At 52.4% G+C, this 18720-nt stretch overlaps 1 protein-coding gene across 3 annotated transcripts; it reads right to left on the minus strand.

The window, feature by feature from the left end:
* Positions 1 to 1417: 1417 nt before the first annotated feature.
* rab3gap1 (RAB3 GTPase activating protein subunit 1) lies at positions 1418 to 17498 on the minus strand. 3 transcript variants are annotated; one of them, XM_048979858.1, is made up of 25 exons: positions 17362 to 17497; positions 17206 to 17261; positions 16465 to 16540; positions 13605 to 13737; positions 13450 to 13528; positions 13150 to 13269; positions 11256 to 11421; positions 11038 to 11137; positions 10378 to 10459; positions 10171 to 10239; positions 9710 to 9783; positions 9396 to 9488; positions 8871 to 9040; positions 8660 to 8749; positions 8242 to 8414; positions 7888 to 7942; positions 7322 to 7660; positions 6556 to 6693; positions 5328 to 5555; positions 4347 to 4443; positions 4066 to 4169; positions 3864 to 3979; positions 3392 to 3494; positions 2889 to 2909; positions 1418 to 2221 (listed from the first exon to the last, which is right to left on the minus strand). In XM_048979858.1, exons 1-25 carry the CDS (start codon positions 17422 to 17424, stop codon positions 1985 to 1987), a joined length of 2982 nt encoding a protein of 993 aa, XP_048835815.1. In that variant the 5' UTR covers positions 17425 to 17497; the 3' UTR covers positions 1418 to 1984. The 3 variants fall into 3 exon arrangements, 2 of the variants coding, with proteins under 2 accessions (XP_048835815.1, XP_048835816.1); XM_048979859.1 differs by lacking the exon at positions 2889 to 2909; XR_007382951.1 differs by lacking the exons at positions 1418 to 2221; positions 2889 to 2909 and having other exon boundaries at positions 3462 to 3494; positions 4066 to 4195; positions 17362 to 17498.
* Positions 17499 to 18720: the final 1222 nt, after the last annotated feature.

Raw genomic sequence — 18720 nt, forward strand, 5'->3', positions numbered from 1 at the left:
GCTCGGCCCTGTAGGGCGTGCCACCCCCCCCCCCCCCCCTATCAGCTGGCACCGTGATCATGTATAACCAACCTGTTTAAAACTTAAGGTTAAGGTCTGTTAAGGTTAGTGATGCTCTGTCACGGCATAGTTCACTCCCAAGCCTGCAACCATGCACGGTACGTGATGCGGGTAATGCTTTAAAATTTGACCACATAAATGGTTTCATAATGGTCTTTCTGTGTCAGCTCCTCTGTATCCTATTTATTTTCTGAGGAATGCTTCACAAAATTACAGTGAGGTCACTGGGGACTGATACGATCGACCGACACGATCGCTCGTGGTGGAGACGAGTTACAGGTGTGTTCAGCCGCTAAGCTCGTTACGCCGATTGGCTGGATTCTGAAGGACGGACCCAGTCCGACGGAGCTGTCAGTCTCCCGGGTCCTGGCAGGGAGTTTTACTGAGCAGAAGTGAGTCCACAAACAGACGTTTTAAACATGCAATTCAGCACAATTTTAAATCTCAATCTTTATACTGCCTTCCTTACAGATTAACTTGCCATCTGTGAAAGTTTAAGGTGAAACGGGAACTTTTTCTGATTACAGATCATTAGCAAAACACATTTCCCTTAAAAACCCCCCCTCACTCCCTCGCCTCGGTGCCTTGCCTCTCGCGCTCGCTGTGTACCCTTAAATCTCCTTCCTCTCTGCATGTCTGCGAGTGCATCTGGAAGCACAAATTAGCGAGGCTTCTGGCAGGGCTCAGCTGCTGATCAAAACTGTCAGATATCTGCTGTGCTGGTTATGCTGCTTTGAGAAGACTATCTTATTTTTTTTGTCAGTTGTTTCCAGATGAGCATCATCGGTGGCTCTGAATGTTAGAGTAAACGAGGGCTGGGATCCGCAGCCGCAACAAAGGGTCTGTCCACGTTTGTGCTGTGCCCTCTGCCAACCCCCCCCCCCCGGCCCCATATCAGCACCAGAGGTTTATTCATTTAACCCCTGACAGCATCTTCCGCTTGGTTTAACTCTCACCGTGTGTCAGTGTCAGGAAATGTTCGCCGAGGGGGGATCATTTGTCATTTAAAACTTTTTTATTAGTCTTTTTAACAGTAACCCACTAGGAGCTGTCCAACATCTCAGACCATCAGCACGGCCAGCTGGTGTCCAAACTTTGGCTGCTTCCATTATTACACTCCAGCTCTTCTGTTCACTCTTCACCCAGAGCTTCTGAAAAGCCATGTGCAGGTAGCCAACAGTTAATTTTACATCTTTAGCAGTGAACTCGTGACATTTCCTCACAAAAAAAAAAAATCATTTAATCCTACATCTTTATAATATGTATTTTGTATATTTGCACTTTTGCCCAAGTGTTCTTGGGTAAGATCTCATAACTGTCACGGTTAACATGCACGCACGGACAACGTGGACACACCTAAGGTCAGCCAGTAATTTAATACAACAGTCAGGAGTGGCACTTCTGCTACTGTGGTGTTTTTTTCTTTGCTTTTTGACTTTTTCAGTTGTATGTGAGGTGACAGGAGAACTGGCTGTACAGCTACATCACCTGCAGCAGAGTGACGCCGCCTTAGGCCAGGGTGGACAGTCTCTGCAAATGATTGTAAGAATATGCTCTATAGTCACAACAGATGATTCCCTCCTTTATGTCAGTTACTTCCATTAAAAGCTAGGTTTTCTATGGACTGTTCACGATCACAAGTTTGCAGCCAAACAATGTCTTGAAATGTCTGCAGTTGAATTCTGAAGCTGTACTAGGTTCTTTTATTTAGAAGGTCCTTGTAGCCCACCAGGACATAACCTGAACAGACTGATTCAGCCAGTGTTATTCCTTACTGTCTAGTTGGGAGGTCACAAGAATCCCACCAGTAGCATAGCTACCATGTGCTATCTGTAAAGCATGAGCCAATCAAAACCTTCCCTATTTAATACTTGATTGGCCCATGTTTGTGAAAGTACACGTCAGCTGTGGCCTGCAAGGTGCCTCAGAAGAAGGAGGTGTCTGAGGAGAACGCTCCAGCCAGTCGGAAGTCATCCCTCATGAGCACGCAGAACATGCGCTGGGGCAGCTCTTTGGAGTAGGGTGCGGGGCGCGGCACGCATGTCCGAAGCAGGATCTCCTTTCCCGCCGGTGGTGGGAAATCGCTGCTCCCCCCGTGCTTGCTGTCCTCAGGCCGGCCCCCCCTCCCAAGGTCGTCATCCATGGGAGCTGAGAGCGCCGTCTGCAGGAGCGGAGTCAACGCAGTGTAGTCATCAGAAAGCAGTCCCTTCAAATCCTGCATAGTGCTGGGTGAAAACTCTTGGGTAAAAGGTGATATTTCAGTTTTCACATCAGTTTATATCTCAAAGTGGCTCCGACTTGAAAGCGTCACAACTGGAACCTGGCTGTAAATTAACGATCTATATTTAATAAATTATGGATTAGCAAGTTTGTCACAAATTAGTGTCTTTGCACATCAACAGATTCCTTCATTGGGAATGCTGGAAAAGGAGTGGAAATTCACATTCTGAGGGGATTTACGGGACTGCATGTCATTTGAGGAGACATTTTGTGCAGAAAGACTGCAAGATGTGCATCTAATTCTTTGAAAGGTTCCTGAACAAAGCAGCTATGAACTGCTTAAAGGAGCTAGAAAACTACAAAGTAGACCAGCAGATCATATACCAACCTCGAGCTCCACCAATGAACTCTTATTTGTGAGGGTGTGATGAATGAAAGCATGCAAATGTATCAGCACCGAGAGAGACGACGAGCACAAAACAGGGGGTTCAAAGCATGGCAGCTCATCTCACTGCAGTACAGCTAGCTGACATCTGGAGAGGAGAGAGCCCTAAGTCCCTGTGGTGCATGCTGGGAGGTGAGCAGAGAGGGGCAGCTCTCAAGTTTACCTCATCAGTAGAGTCAGCCAGCTTGAGAGGGGTGGTAGGCAGCAGTGTTTGGACAGAGACAATCGAAAGACACGTCAGCAGCCACCAGGACACTTCAACGGACGATTTCAGTCAGGCGGCAGAAAGATATAGGCTTGCACACTCTTACGCCAAAAGCCCAGCGAACACAAGGGGGCGCACCACCAACATGGTGATTACCGAGTCCGAATGCTTAAGTAGGTTAATGTTGCTGCCGCTTCAGAAAATATCTGGTTTGAGTCGCTGATTTGCATATGCTGGGGATAATTATAGGCATTCTATATAGGCCACGACAACATGCAGGCTGTCCTTTAATACTGAAAAACATCCTGGAGGGACATTTCAGTGACGGGGGGGGGGGGGGGATTGGGGACGGCGGGGCGCCCGGGGCGGCGTGACCTGCGACCGGGACTAGGCGAATCCCCGCACCCAATAAAGCGTTTGGGACTGTCCTGCACACCCCAGCCCGGACAGCTTAGCCTTACCTTCTGGGCGTTGACGAACAGCTGATGGATGATCGTGCCCGCGGGGCCCCTCCCAGCACCCACCACTGACACCTCGGGCTCCTCCAGCAGCGCACTGGCAAACCTGAAAGGGGGTGGGGAGCGTCAGGTGTGATACACCCTCTGCAGGCGACGTAACCAGGGAGATAACCCGCTTTCTCTCTCAGGACACTCCCACTCTGCTTTTCAGCCCATCCCATAGGTACTGCTTACCCTGATGCCTCAATCACAGACAGCTTCTGGAATTACATCATCTAAATGCTTTGCTTTTTAAGTGTAAGTTGATTTTTATGTTTTTTTTTTTTTTTAGCATAAATCGTATACAAGTAAATATACAAAATACAAAAGGAGTTTTGCAATGGGGCAGGTGGTTGTCAAGTGGTATGGCACAAAGGATCACTGCTGTGAGGGACTGCAGCTGCTCTCCTCAAGAGTGCACCATGGGGCTCCCTACCTCTTCAGTTCTTCCACGTCACCCCCATTCTCGCCTGCGTCGATTCCAAACTTGGCCTTCAGGGAGCGGGCGCGGGCAATAACCGTCTCGACCTCCATCACTTGGTTTATGAGATCCTGGCAGGGGGACAGACGTGTGGGGCAGCCTTTCAGAGCTCTGCTGCCTCCACTACCACCCGCAAGGACCATATCTGTCGTCTTACCTCCATCTTCTTGTAGTCGGGGGACGGGTGACGCAACAGTTTGCCGGCGTTGACCAGGAGCTGCTGGGTGGCCCGGCGCACAGATGGGATGTCCTCAGCTGCTTCTGTGGGAGGGATCCCGGGGAGAGGCCTGTCACAGTGCAACCAATGACATGCCGGGCAGGCCGGGGGCGGAGCGTAGCTTAGCCAGGTAGCGGTAAAGAGGTCAGAGACTTGGACTATTAAATTAACAAATAGGAGGCACCCTTTTGCATCTGGCCTCGGTCAGATCCAGCACTCACCCTCCTCTTTGAGCTTCAGGATGGCAGCGTGGAGCATGCAGGGCAGAAGGTGCCGACTCAGGTCGGCTGGGTTCTGCACCGCCAGGTAATGCAGCACCTGCATGAAGGCCAGGAGACATGCTGGCTGAAGTCACACTCCAGCCATGAACACCTTCTCACCACCGCTTGCTCTGCTAGCAGGCTTGGAGCCGATTATTGAAACCCCCGAGCTGCTCCACAGCACGCCGGCCAAACCAGATCTGGAGGCTTGGCCCTTCAAGGCAGATAGCCATGGCAGCCGGAAGGGCTTCTGGCAGAGGTACGCTCATGCGATACCTTCACGGCGCGTAACACTGCAGACCATCATCCCGGAGATGATCAGGAGCATTGGAAGACGTACACTTGCAGGATGTGAAAAAAATTAAATAAAAAATTCTGCAGAATGATTCATAATGGATGTGGCACCTGTTTGCCCTGCATGTGGTTGGGCGGCGAGATGAAGGACTCGGCGAGCGGTGACCTTCACGGCGCATGAAGGCCACTTCGGAGGATGCAGAGCTGTGCCGGGACCTACCACGCACTCCCTCACACTCTGACCTACTTTCACGCCTACTCGCGATTGGCCGGATGCAGGAGCGCGCTCGCGAGCCCCCGACACTGTGCTGGCAGATGTGACATTGAGCGGGATCTGCAGTGCGAGGGGGCACTGGCGGGCACGGAGGCCCAGGCATCATCTCCCCTGCTTCCCAGTGGCCTGTACTGCGGCTAAAGCCCCCATACAAGCAAATTAACTTTATTTAGCTAATTAATCACAAAAAATGCTCGACTCCCCCCCGCCTCCCCTTGCACTGCTTGGCAGATTATCAGCTCAAACACACACCCAAGAAATGCTGGTCCAGCTCACTTGGCGCAAGCCGCTTCACATCAGGCGAACAGGTGTGAGCGAGTTGCCACGCTTCCTCCCCTCCTCAGCCAATGAGAACCCAGTTCCCAGGGTCACACCTTCTCCGCCTCCTTCGTGTCGTCGAACAGTCGACGCTGTCGCCGCACCGGGATGGGCTTGGCCGTCTCCCAGGCCTCCACCCACATATTCCCGGGGATCTTCATGCGGGCGCTCAGGTCACCACGGACGACCGCTTCTCCCCGCTCATCCAGCACCTCCTCCTCCACGTAGTCTCGCGGCGAGTACCAGCGCACAAAGTCCTCCAGGACACAGCCGGGGTTCGCTGCCTGGTGGGGATGCATGAAATCTGCGTTAGGGCCCCTCCCCTCCAGGCATGGGGGAGAGCAGATAACAGTGTAGGGGGGAAAAAATTTAAATGCTGGAAAGGGCCAGAATGATAATGAAGCCACTTGAGCTTCCTGCAGATCTCAGTTACTCCTAAAGCGTGACCTTTAGCCGGCTGCGACAATTACAGCTGCACCTTCTGAGTCGATAATTAGCACAGCGAAGGCGGGCAGATAACGATCTCGGGGAACAAGAGTGCCGGGCCCTGGCCCCCTCACCACTAAAAAAAAAAAGTGGAAGGTGATGAGGCTCCAAGCCTGTACTGCAGGATGGAGGCACCGTCACGCTTTGTCGGAGACTGAGACGGAGATGTCCAGAGGCTGGGCCGGACTTGCTCCCCGCAGGGGCAGAGGGGCCCCTGTACGGTTAATCACTGCTGGGGCCTTGGCACACCATTAGGCCCTCAGAATTACAGGCGGAGCAACCTCGCTAAGCACCACTACAGACGGCACGTCAGCTAAATTTAGAGTGTCTACGGGCCCGGGGGAGTGTTTACCACACAGCTGTGTACGCATGCAGGAATGCTCCGGCCCCCACTCTAACACTAACGGCGCTGAAGCCTTCAGAGGAGCACGGGGCTCACATCTGAACAGCTCCAACAGCCGCAAGATGAAGGGTCTGTGCTGGGTCATCCCAGCCATGCCCCCCCGTCGCATGGACGCCCCCACACCCCGCCAGGGTAAGAGAGGCCCACATTATTATGATGATATAGACTGGCACGCGAGTCATATAGGTTGCTGGGTTAAGAAAAGAGGTGATACAGAGTGTACATGCATAAAAGGTACTAAGCTCGCTGAATATCCCTCGTTCATGGTCCTTGTTAAGCCCCAAAGCCAGTAGTCTTATATTTATCTGCCTGTGTTTTTCTGTTTGCCTCCCCGCGGCCAATAGAAGCTTCTGGAAGGGCAAAGCGCTCTCTAAGCCGCAGGACAGCAACCTCACCTTGAAAGACTCCATGTCGGACAGCAGGCAGGCACTCTGCATGCGTGCCCGCAAATGGGCGCCCTCTGCTGACGTGCCCAGCTTGGCCAGGACCTCCGACTGCTCCTCCAGCAGGTCCTCCGTCATGGGCGCTGGCTCCTAGGGGTGGGGTGGGAGTTGGTGTTATTCTGTGGGGGGGGGGGGGTGCCTGGGATAGGGTCTGTGTGTTTCAGCACACCCTTGCCCGGTCGGTGCTCCCAAGCACTCCTTCCGTAATGAAGGGTGTTTTCGGGATCCTGAAGGGTGACCGAAGCTGACAGACCATAAAGGTTCATTACCAGGGACCCCAAAGGCCTCAGAACCCCCATAATCCCTCGGCCATCTGCGGGGCATTGGTGCCAGCAGCCTGGGCTCCCTCTAATGAGAGGCGCGCTGGGTGAGCGCGGGGCGGCGTGGCATAGCACAGGCTGGACTGTAGGCCCGCCCGGCACCAGGCCGCAGGGTAATCGCCGGGTCCATTCTGACACCGGCTAGCGCTAGAGCGCGACGTCCTTAAAGACGGGATCCGCAGCCTCATCCTGCTCACGTCACACCAGGGTGCTTCACAGAATTGGGAAAATTGGGATCTGGCGGACCAGCTGAGGCTAGGGGGGCGAGAGATGGGGAGCGCAGCTTTCTGTCACAGGCCGGTTGAGGGGCACCCCCCCAGCTCACATCTTGTCTCTGCACCCTTACCGTGATGGGGGGGGGGCATTCAGCAACAGGGGGCCAGGGCAAACAGACGCACCTGCGTGATGGGGATGTAGAGCGGCTCCTGCGACCTCAGCAGGGTCATCTCGCCGTGGGGGTGCAGCCGCCCCTCTGGCTTTGTGCCGCTCCCTCTCTCCCCATCAGGCCCCGCCTCCTTTAGCTCCTCCGTGTCGCTCAGGCACTCGAAGAACTCATCCTCGCTGTCGCTCCAGGAGTCCCAGGACTTGCCTTGCGAGAGCCCCACCCCCGCTGCCCCCTCAGCGCCCTGCTGGCCCTCATCATACCCGGAAATCTTCCTCTCCCTGGCAACTTCTGTGCCACTGGCCTTCCTTCCATCATCCCTTGCTCTCTTCCTCTCGATACAGCAGTTAAGCATCTGGGGACACGACACTGGGCTGAGCACCTTGGGGACACGTGGATCATCGCCTCCCCCCCCCATCAGCATCCCGTTATGCATAATCCCACAGCACTCAGGTCATTCAAGTTCTCAAGATCACTTTAGGAAACTGTAAATAGCTGCACAGCTATAAATCCTGTTCAGGCCTGTACCGCTGTTGGCCCCGCCCACACAGACACTGGCCAGAGGGCCTGTGGTGTCCTCACCTGGAGTTTCTGGTGCAGGAGGCAGCACCGGAGGTCTGGGACGCCACTCGCCAACCTGGAAGAGGAGGAAGGGCACGTCTGGTGTGAGCAGGAGAGGGCGGAGTACAGGTCTGCTTCATTAATCACACCTTAGAGAGATGGGGGGGAGGGGGGCTGGCTTTTCTCACACTGAAGGCCACTTTGTCAAATCATCTGAATCTCATTCCTAAAACATGATTATGGACAAACAGACGGACGTATGCGAGCTGGCTGAGCCCTCCCCCATGTTGGAGGGAGTCACACGGATCACACCCCACATTTTAGCCTGTGCTGGAGAGCCAGTCCCCCCACCTGCCCTGCTCCGCCACCACCCACCCGTGCACCATGTGGCTGTTCTCCCAGCGGTAGCGCATCTCCAGCACGAACTCCTGCCAGAGGTGGGCCATCCCGCGCACACCACCATGGTAGAAATTCACCATGCAGAGGCAGAGGGCTAGCCGGTAGGTCAGGCTGTCCGCGGGGGCCGACTTCAGCTGGCTGAACAGGCTCTGCAAGGGGGGGGCAGGGACGGAACACAAGTTGGGCATCGCTCAATCAGGCCTGCGGGCACCTCAAAACCAACAAGCTAACCCAAGCAGCACACTGCCAGCCAGCAGCGTGTAATCGCTGTTTTTAGTGTCTCTGAGTGATATGGTGACTGAACTGAACCCAGAGTCCCTGGGCCCAGCCCATCATGCCCTCAGCCATGCCCAGTCACCACTGTGAAATCCGCTAGTTGCTGGTGCCAGCATACATAGTCCTCTGAGTCCTTGTCCACTCCGCCGTTGGGATTCACCGGTGCGGCACGGCCAGCCCCCCCCTCCGCAGCATCGGGAAAGAGGTACTGCAAATACACACACACACACACACACACCATCCTCAGCCATCAGGATCATTTCAAGTATCAAAACACACCTCTCCCCCCCCCCCCCGCCAACACCTACAGGCACGCCCTGACCTCTCACCTGCAGCACAGAGTTGAGCACGTCGTTATTGAGTGGCGATTCCTCGGGCCGCCGGTGCCTACGAATGCGCTTGCGGGCGCTGTGCACCATGTTGGACACGGAGAGCTTAGGGATGGGCACGGCACTGGGCTCTGTCAACTTGGACAGCGCCTGGCTGATGTCAGCATTTTCTGCAGGGTGTCCACGAGACAGGATGCTCAGGTAGTGACGGAAAGGGATGGTGGTCACACCAGACGCTCACTTAGTGATAAGCAGAGAGATAAAGGTGCCAATACTGCTCCCTGTGGATGTCCTGAGAATTGCAACATTACCTGTGACCCCTTCAGCCATCAGAGTTCCAACCACCTATCAACACTCTGGGCCCCTATTCATGGAATAACCTCTATTCATGCCAATTACCTGCCATGTATAATTATTTCCTCTTCCTGTAGGTACATGCACACCACGTCACACCCTTTCCCACTTCCTGTAGGGAGGACCGAGTTTGAGAACCACTGCTGTAGGTAAACATACACTATGTCATACCCTTGCCCTCTTCTTCCACAGCGTTCCTCCCCAGGATCTCCTCGGAGGACTCCTTCCGACAGCACACCCTGAAAAACTCCGTCAGGAAGTCGCCTGTGAAGGACCGGTGTCTGTCAGCACACCCAAGCCAGCAGAGAGGTGATGCCATGCGTGTCTCATACCATCCCGTAAACTGAAACACTCATGGACCAAGAGACAGTAAATTCAGCTGGAGGGCTGAAGGTAAGAGCAAGACCCAGACCCCTGATTTGCACCTGAACTCTTACGTCACTCATTATGGAGCCAGATGAACTATATGCATTATAAATACTTACCCAGAAGGCACTGGGGGTTGTCTGCCTTTCTAACCCGTACTGACCAATGAGGAGCCTGAAGAGGATCCAAGTCTCTGGGGATACAAACAGATTTCAGATGCAGACATACAAACATCACATGTGACTGTAAGGATGGATGGGAAGGAAGACATTATTCTATTGGTTTATTTATCGCTAGCTGAAAATTAAATTTAAATGCAAAAAGATCCTTGATGACATTGGCTCGGCCATCGGTATTTAAACATTAACATGCACAAAAAACATTCTGAGCAAATTAATTCCAGTTAGAACTCAAGTAAGATACCAAGACACTTGGTTTCCTGCAGGCCATCTGCTGGTGGCCGTACATAGCAGGAGCTGCCTGACCCGCTGTTGATGGCCTAGGTTTTACGCTGATTTACACAGGTGGTGAATATTCATGGATGGAATCCACATGGCGGGTCACTAATGCTCGTACTCACGAATAGACATCATTGTCCACGACGATGCCCTCCGTCAGGTGGGGCCAAGTGGTAGCGAGATGCAGCTCACTAACAATGAAGAGAGAGACCATGTTCTCAGTACAGGGCGGAGACACCCAGCAAAGACCAGGCCTGCATAAGCACGGCTACCCGCAATCCTACACATCTACCTGAACTTGGATGTCGCCATGGCAATGGCTGACCTACCTGATAGGGTCCTCGCACGCTCCAAATGGCAGCTTGCCAAACTCCACCCCCCCAACCTCTCCACCCAGAAGGGCGTCAAAATCTGCAGGTAACAAGAATGACACCATTCCATCTTTGAATACTGTATATGCTCATAATTTTTATTCTGATCAGGATGTAACACACAGAGCTAACTAGCCTCGACACGGGAAGATGAGCCACAACAAAGCTAACTGTGTTCCCTGCCTTGGTAAAGTCCGTCCAAGAGAAGTAACAGATGATTATAATTGATCAGCACATCCTGCTTTAATGTGCCTGACAGAGAGCAAAAGTGTTAGCGTAGTAATGAAAGCCCCCCTTTTAAGTGCTGGCAGTAATGACTTCAAGGCAGCAGAAAGCAAATCTGTGACAACGAACAAAACGGGCACTGCGGGGTCAACCCATTTCTGCTAATTTCCTGCTCCATTAAGTGGGGCAGAAAGGGGGTAATTGCGTGTTCTGCTGCCCCCCTTGACACAGGTGTTACACAACAGCACCCCGGCTGCGTGTAACCCTCCCTGTGGCAGCCAGCACCCCCCCCCCCCTCCTTTTCTGAGAGTGACGCCTGACACCCCCACGAGTCAGAGTAGCACAGTGTTGGTGGGATGAACGGCGCCCCCTGGGAGGGACCGTGGGACATACCAGGAGGCTGCTGGGGCCAGGAGTACTGCTGCCAGTCCTGGAGGACGTAGGTGAAGCGAATAGCGATGTTGACGGGGGGTTGCGGGGTTAGAGGGCAGCCCTGGTAACAGCAAGAGGGAAACGGCGCATACCTCAGGTTTGGCGTGAACGTGAACCAATAAAACCCACTGCTGGGATCGAAGACCTCAGACGGGAAGCAAGAGGGCCCCCCCACTCACTATCTTGGACTTGAAGATGTCCAGCAGGCCTGACAGGTGGCGATACTGTCCTGGCACTTTGCGCAGGTGCACCATCTCGAAGTCAGTGCGCACACCCGGTCCCTGGCACTCCCCGGCATACATGCGGCGCCACTTCTGCTGGATCTGGACAAACACAGGCACCTGGCTGGCAGGCGCGGGCAGGGAGGGGCAAGAGCTTTACTCATATGCACCACTCAGTATTAAACGGGCACCATACATGCACAGCCACCAAATTGTCCTTTAGTAACAGTTCAATAAATAGCTGAAGAGTTCCACCTAGTGGACATGCAACAGTATAACCAAGCAAGAAAAAGACAGGGCGAGTAAGCTGCTTACAGCCCCAGTTAGGACGTACATTTTGCTGTGGTCATTAAGTCACAACCCAAAAAAGTTGTTCATGCACAGACAGCACTGAGGACACATCATGCACCCAGAAAACACTGTACTAAAGCAGCATACAATAATGTTCTTCCTTATTATCAGTGCTGAATACAGTCATTTCACCTGGCCCTTTAAATCATCCATCCATCCATTCGCTGATACCACTTGTACCATTCAGGGTCACGGAGGTTCCGGGGCCTATCCCAAAGGGTGCGGGCGCAAGGCGTGGAACAACCCAGCACAGGGTACCAACCCATCACGGGGCACACACACACACACCATTCACTCACACATGCACACTTATGAGCAATCTGGCAACTCCAATCAGCCTGTGCATGCTTTTGGACAGCGGGGGGAAACCAGAGTACCAGCAGGAAACTCCACAAAGACATACGGAGAACATGCAAACTCTATGTAAGTGGCCGTTACACCTCGGGTGTGCATTATTTTCTAATAATTCAACGGTCCGGAGTCAATTATTCCGCTTATACTACGGTTGCCACACCTCAAGACATCGATCAGATGATATATTTCAAGGGATTCATCCGGTTTTTCTACTTAAATCGCTATTGTGAGTAGGATTATTTCTTCCGCATCTCATCCAACGACTCTTTTGCTAGTTCCAAAACGTCATTTTAAAGCTGGCAATGGAGGCTTGAGCCGTTGATAGCAGACTAATGCAGTTAATAATGAAGTTATTAGAAAGAGAGCGAGAGAGACAGAGACACAGAGAAAGAGAAACAGAGAGAGAGCTTGTATGAATTAGGCTACCTCTGTGTGTCCCTCAACAGTGTTCTGAAGCACCGTCTCTAAACTGTAAGTCTGCTTTAAGATGCAGCGCTGTTATTACCTCGCTAGTGAGAAATGTCATGTGTAGCCTTTAAGTTGGTACACTAGGCTAACTAATACTGCTGCAGCCCAGTTGTTGAAAGTTTCATATTCACCGTAAATATAAAAATTTACTTTCGGAAAATCGTCTGTCACGTTGTTGTTTTTGTTAGTCCTGTGTGCTGTATAGGTACTGTATGCTAATTTCCGTTATTACAGTTAACTATGCGAAGTGATATGGAACTGTAATGCGGTCAAGAGAGCTGCCTGGAACTACGTTCGCTGTGCGTTTATCTGAAAATAATTGCACACCTCAGAACGTTCGTCAGCCAATCAGATTCAAGCATTCAACGGTCCCGTAGTATAAACACATGTAATCTGGGCGGAGACTCAAACGCAGGTCCCAGAGGTGTGAGGCAACAGTGCTAATCACTGCACTACTGCATCGCCAGCCCTTTAATCACAGATTATTTAACCTGTTCAGCTGGTTGATAATTACAGGCCAGGCTTAAAGCTTCAGTTTCACAAGAAGCCACGTTTAGGTGAACAGACTCCGACGTGTCATATCCTTACAGCTGAACCTTGGAGCGAAAGCACCGACTCCAAGCAAGAGACGGCAGAGATGCTGTCTCAGTGCCTCCAGGTGTCAGACGGCGCCACCTACCAGCCTGTGTTGGCCAAGGCAATGGATATGGAGCTGAACAGCAGGTTGCACTTGGATTCGCTGATGATGGCCTCACAGTTGGTCCCCGGTGATATGATGACAAATTCACGCATGCCATACCTGCGCCAGGGACAGCCGTCAAAGGTTCAGCCACGACCCCAGTGAAGACCCGAGCATTGCCGCAGGCAGCAGAATCGTTACGAATGAGCCTACGGGTCACTCGTGTTACGCAGCATTGACGTTACAGCCTAAGAGGTATGTCATCGAGCCATGCCCAGCAGAGGGCCCCAGGGTACCCACCATCTGACAAGGCAGTGCGCCCTGGGCGGAAAGTCATTGTTCATGCACAGCAGGTCCTGTATAGCCTGGGGGATGGCGTCTGTGGGCGAGGGGGATGTTCAGAACAACCTCTCATGCGATGACAGAGACAGGCACACCATGGAAACCACACCTACCTTCTTCTGGCTCCCCCTTCCCAGTATTCTCTGGGACTTCCTGTTTAAGGTGATGATGCGTTATGGTGAACCTGAAATCCGCAAAATTGATTTCCTGTGTTTTTTCGTCCCAGGTGCCGCTTGTGTATTCACCCTGCATGGACAAACAAATGCATTAACTGCCACACACACCATAGCCAGGCGGGGCCACACAGACACACACACCACAGCCAGGCGGGGCCACACACACACAGACACACACACCACAGCCAGGCGGGGCCACACACACACAGACACACACACCACAGCCAGGCGGGGCCACACACACACACAGAAACACACACCACAGCCAGGCGGGGCCACACAGACACACACACCACAGCCAGTTGGGGCCACACACACACAGACACACACACCACAGCCAGGCGGGGCCACACACACACAGACACACACACCACAGCCAGGCGGGGCCACACACACACAGACACACACACCACAGCCAGTTGGGGCCACACACACACACACACACAGACACACACACCACAGCCAGTTGGGGCCACACACACACACACACACACACACCACAGCCAGGTGGGGCCACACACACACACACACACACACACACACACACACACACACACACACACACCACAGCCAGGTGGGGCCCCACACACACACACACACACACCACAGCCAGGTGGGGCCCCACACACACACACACACACACACCACAGCCAGGTGGGGCCACACACACACACACACACACACACACACACACACACACCACAGCCAGGTGGGGCCACACACACACACCACAGTCAGGTGGGGCCACACACACACACACACACACACACACACACACACACCACAGCCAGGTGGGGCCACACACACACACACACACCACAGCCAGGTGGGGCCACACACACACACACACACACACACACCACAGCCAGGCGAGGCCACAGACACACACACACACACACCCACCCACCACAGCCAGGCGGAGCCACACACACACACCACAGCCAGGCGAGGCCACAGACACACACCACAGCCAGGCGAGGCCACACACACACACACACACACACACACACACACACACACACACACACACACACACACACCACAGCCAGGCGAGGCCACAGACACACACACACACCACAGCCAGGCGAGGCCACACACACACCACAGCCAGGCGAGGCCACACACACACCACAGCCAGGCGAGGCCACACACACACACACACACACACACACACACACACACACACACACACCACAGCCAGGCGAGGCCACACACACACACACACACCCACCCACCACAGCCAGGCGAGGCCACACACACACACACACCACAGCCAGGCGGGGCCACACACACACAGACACACACACCACAGCCAGTTGGGGCCACACACACACAGACACACACACCACAGCCAGGCGGGGCCACACACACACACAGACACACACACCACAGCCAGGCGGGGCCACACACACACAGACACACACACCACAGCCAGGCGGGGCCACACACACACACACACACACACCACAGCCAGTTGGGGCCACACACACACACACACAGACACACACAGACACAGACACACACACACACACACACACACACACACACCACAGCCAGGTGGGGCCACACACACACACACACACACACACACACACACACACACACACACACACACACACACACACACACACACCACAGCCAGGTGGGGCCCCACACACACACACACACACACACACACCACAGCCAGGTGGGGCCCCACACACACACACACCACAGCCAGGTGGGGCCACACACACACACACACCACAGCCAGGTGGGGCCACACACACACACACACACACCACAGCCAGGTGGGGCCACACACACACACACACACACACCACAGCCAGGCGAGGCCACAGACACACACACACACACACACACCCACCCACCCACCACAGCCAGGCGGAGTCACACACACACACCACAGCCAGGCGAGGCCACAGACACACACACACACCACAGCCAGGCGAGGCCACACACACACACACACACACACACACACACACACACACACACACACACACACACACACACCCACCACAGCCAGGCGAGGCCACACACACACACACACACACCACAGCCAGGCGGGGCCACACACACACACACACCCATCACAGCCAGGCGAGGCCACACACACACACACACACACCACAGCCAGGCGAGGCCACACACACACACACCCACCCACCACAGCCAGGCGAGGCCACACACACACACACCCACCCACCACAGCCAGGCGAGGCCACACACACACACACCCACCCACCACAGCCAGGCGAGGCCACACACACACACACACACACACACACACCACAGCCAGGCGGGGCCACACACACCACAGCCAGGCGAGGCCACACACACCACAGCCAGGCGAGGCCACACACACATATATACAGCCAGGCAGAAGCACACACACACACACACACACACACACACACACACACACACACACACACACACAGTTGGTGTACCTATCTAAATGGGGACCGTCCATTCATTTCCATGGGAAAAGCCGTAATCCCAATCACGACACCCTTAACCTCTACCCAGCCCTAACCTTAACCGTAAGTAACCAACACAAATACAAGACTTTTGGCATTTTTACTTTTTTGATTGCATTCACAGATTTTTTTTTTATAAAACTGAGGTTATCCAAATGGGGACCTCAAATAGGGTTCTCAAATGTGATCTATGCAATCCCGCGCACACACACCACAGCCAGGCAGCAGTACCACATACACACACACCACAGCCAAACAGCAGCACGCACACATACACACCACAGCCAGGTGGCGCCACACATGCCAGGACAGACCTTCTCCTGGGGTCTCCCCACACTGCTGCCAATCAACTTCCAGTCATTTAATGTTTCTTCCACCCGGGAAATGAACCTGCATAATGATTAAAAGGTTTGGACATGTTCCCCAAGGGGAAACAAAACAGCAACACATTTTAAGGCACTGGGCACTCACACACTAGCTCTGAGCTTTGGTTTTAAACAGATCCCTTTACTCCCACTTATTACCTCACATTTGCTCCCCAGAGAAGTGTGAGCACAGAAGACATGCAAAATAATAATAACATAAATAACCATTCCAGACAATTCGGTAAAGACTTTCAAAACACGAGTGTGACGTTACACGCATGACGCAACATATCCCATCAGAAACATTATACAGCAGTAGAAACCAGTCCAAACAAACAGGTACAGCTCTGGGATGCACACGAAATGGCCCGAGACCTCTTTTCAATGCATAAATATAAAAGGCAGAAACCGAAGGCCTATAAGCTGCTTTATTTATTCCTGTTTCTGACAAAGCAGTAAGATACATGATGATAAAATAAGATTCGCGGCGGCCGGTGACGGCTGGCCGGAACCTGCAGGCTGTACACATTGAAGCATCGCCACTGATTCCAAGTAAGGAGAACGTTGCGGGCTGCTGTCACCCTCTCAATGACAACGACGATACAGCGACAATATCCCTACATTAATCCCTATTCTCTAGTTAAACTGCTACTTAATAAAAGTTAACCCAAAGCCTAACAGATGTCCTACCTTTCCCACTCCGAGGCAGTGGTGAAATCTGTGATCTCAAACACCTCGGACTCGGGCTGAAATATAAAAGGTCACTATTTAAGAAAGGCTCATGGTTCTAGGTCCTTTAGCAGAACCCTGTAGCAACTATGCCTCTGATAAAAAAGATGTACTCACATCGCTGTCAGCCGCCATCATGGACTCCACTGTCTGCGTTTTTTCTTCCCCCCACCGATGCATTATGGGAAAACCTTGCGATCGCGCAGCTTTTCGATCCTCTCCTTCCCCTTTACATTAGCTGCTGCAGGATCAGAGCTTGGTTGCACCCTCCGCGTTCGATGACCGCGGTGCGGGGAGATCAAGCTGATTCGAGATCGGTGGTCGCCCGTGCAGCAGCGCCGACGTCAGCGAGTCAACATGATCCTGACTCAGTGACGGGCAGTTCATGCGTTGCAAATACCCTGAAATATTTATCACGCGTGCGATACACAGTAACTTATAATGCATGCTATCTATTCATGATACCACTAACGTCAAATTCAATTATAACATACCGCTGCTCATGGCATTTTTCTTTTTTACTTATCTTATTGTACGCTTCAATTCATTTTAAAATAGGCCTAACTATAAAAACATTAAAATATGAATGTTACTTGTTTCTGGCGTAGGCATGTATTTTGCTCAATTTAATTCTAACCTAAGACAGTTCTGAATACAACAAAAGTGGGCAAGAGTATTTTTACAGCAATAACATGCAATACAAAAGTAGCGCATATCTGACATTACAATCTGATTTCTTTACGTAGCGCTGTAGAGCATTGTTTTCTAATGTGACTTCAGTTGTTAAATACCTTTTTATTGCATACACTCCATCAGTGGACAGTTCATGGAGCGTCGTTTAGCCCATCACCACCTATTAATATGCGCAATATTTTCTTACACTGCTGAAATGTGCCAGTTTCATATTCATTCTGAATCACAAGAAGAGGAATACCTTTAACATCTTAAGTATCTTTTCTATTTTTACATTTTCAAATTTCAATTTTATTTTCATCTAGTTTTGTACTATTTTGTATCCCTCCTGTCTTTTTCCTCTCTTGTACCGACAAGGACAGTCAATTGGATGACAATTCATTCATTCATCTCTGATATGGTTTCTAACATTTCCAGGAATGGATTACTCCACATGATTGACCAAAGACTGGATGTTTAAAAATGCATACTTCCATAACGGAGTATTTTTTTTTGTTCCACCACCAATATACCCGATTCACAGCAAATGGGCTAAATACGTGTATAGGCGGCCTTGTGATGGAAGGCTTCTGTACAGGTAGACTGGTAAATGGATTGCATTTATATAGCGCATTTTCTACTCCTATGAGCACTCAAAGCGCTTTACAATTTTGCATCACAGTCACCCATCCACAGACACATTCACACACCGGTGGCGGAGGCTGCCATGTAAGGCGCCAACCTGCTCATCGGGAGCGATTTCTGGTTCAGTGTCTTGCTCAAGGACACTTCAATGGGGTCAGG

The sequence above is a fragment of the Brienomyrus brachyistius genome, chromosome 16, assembly GCF_023856365.1.
Source record: "Brienomyrus brachyistius isolate T26 chromosome 16, BBRACH_0.4, whole genome shotgun sequence".
NCBI classification, from domain to species: domain Eukaryota; kingdom Metazoa; phylum Chordata; class Actinopteri; order Osteoglossiformes; family Mormyridae; genus Brienomyrus; species Brienomyrus brachyistius.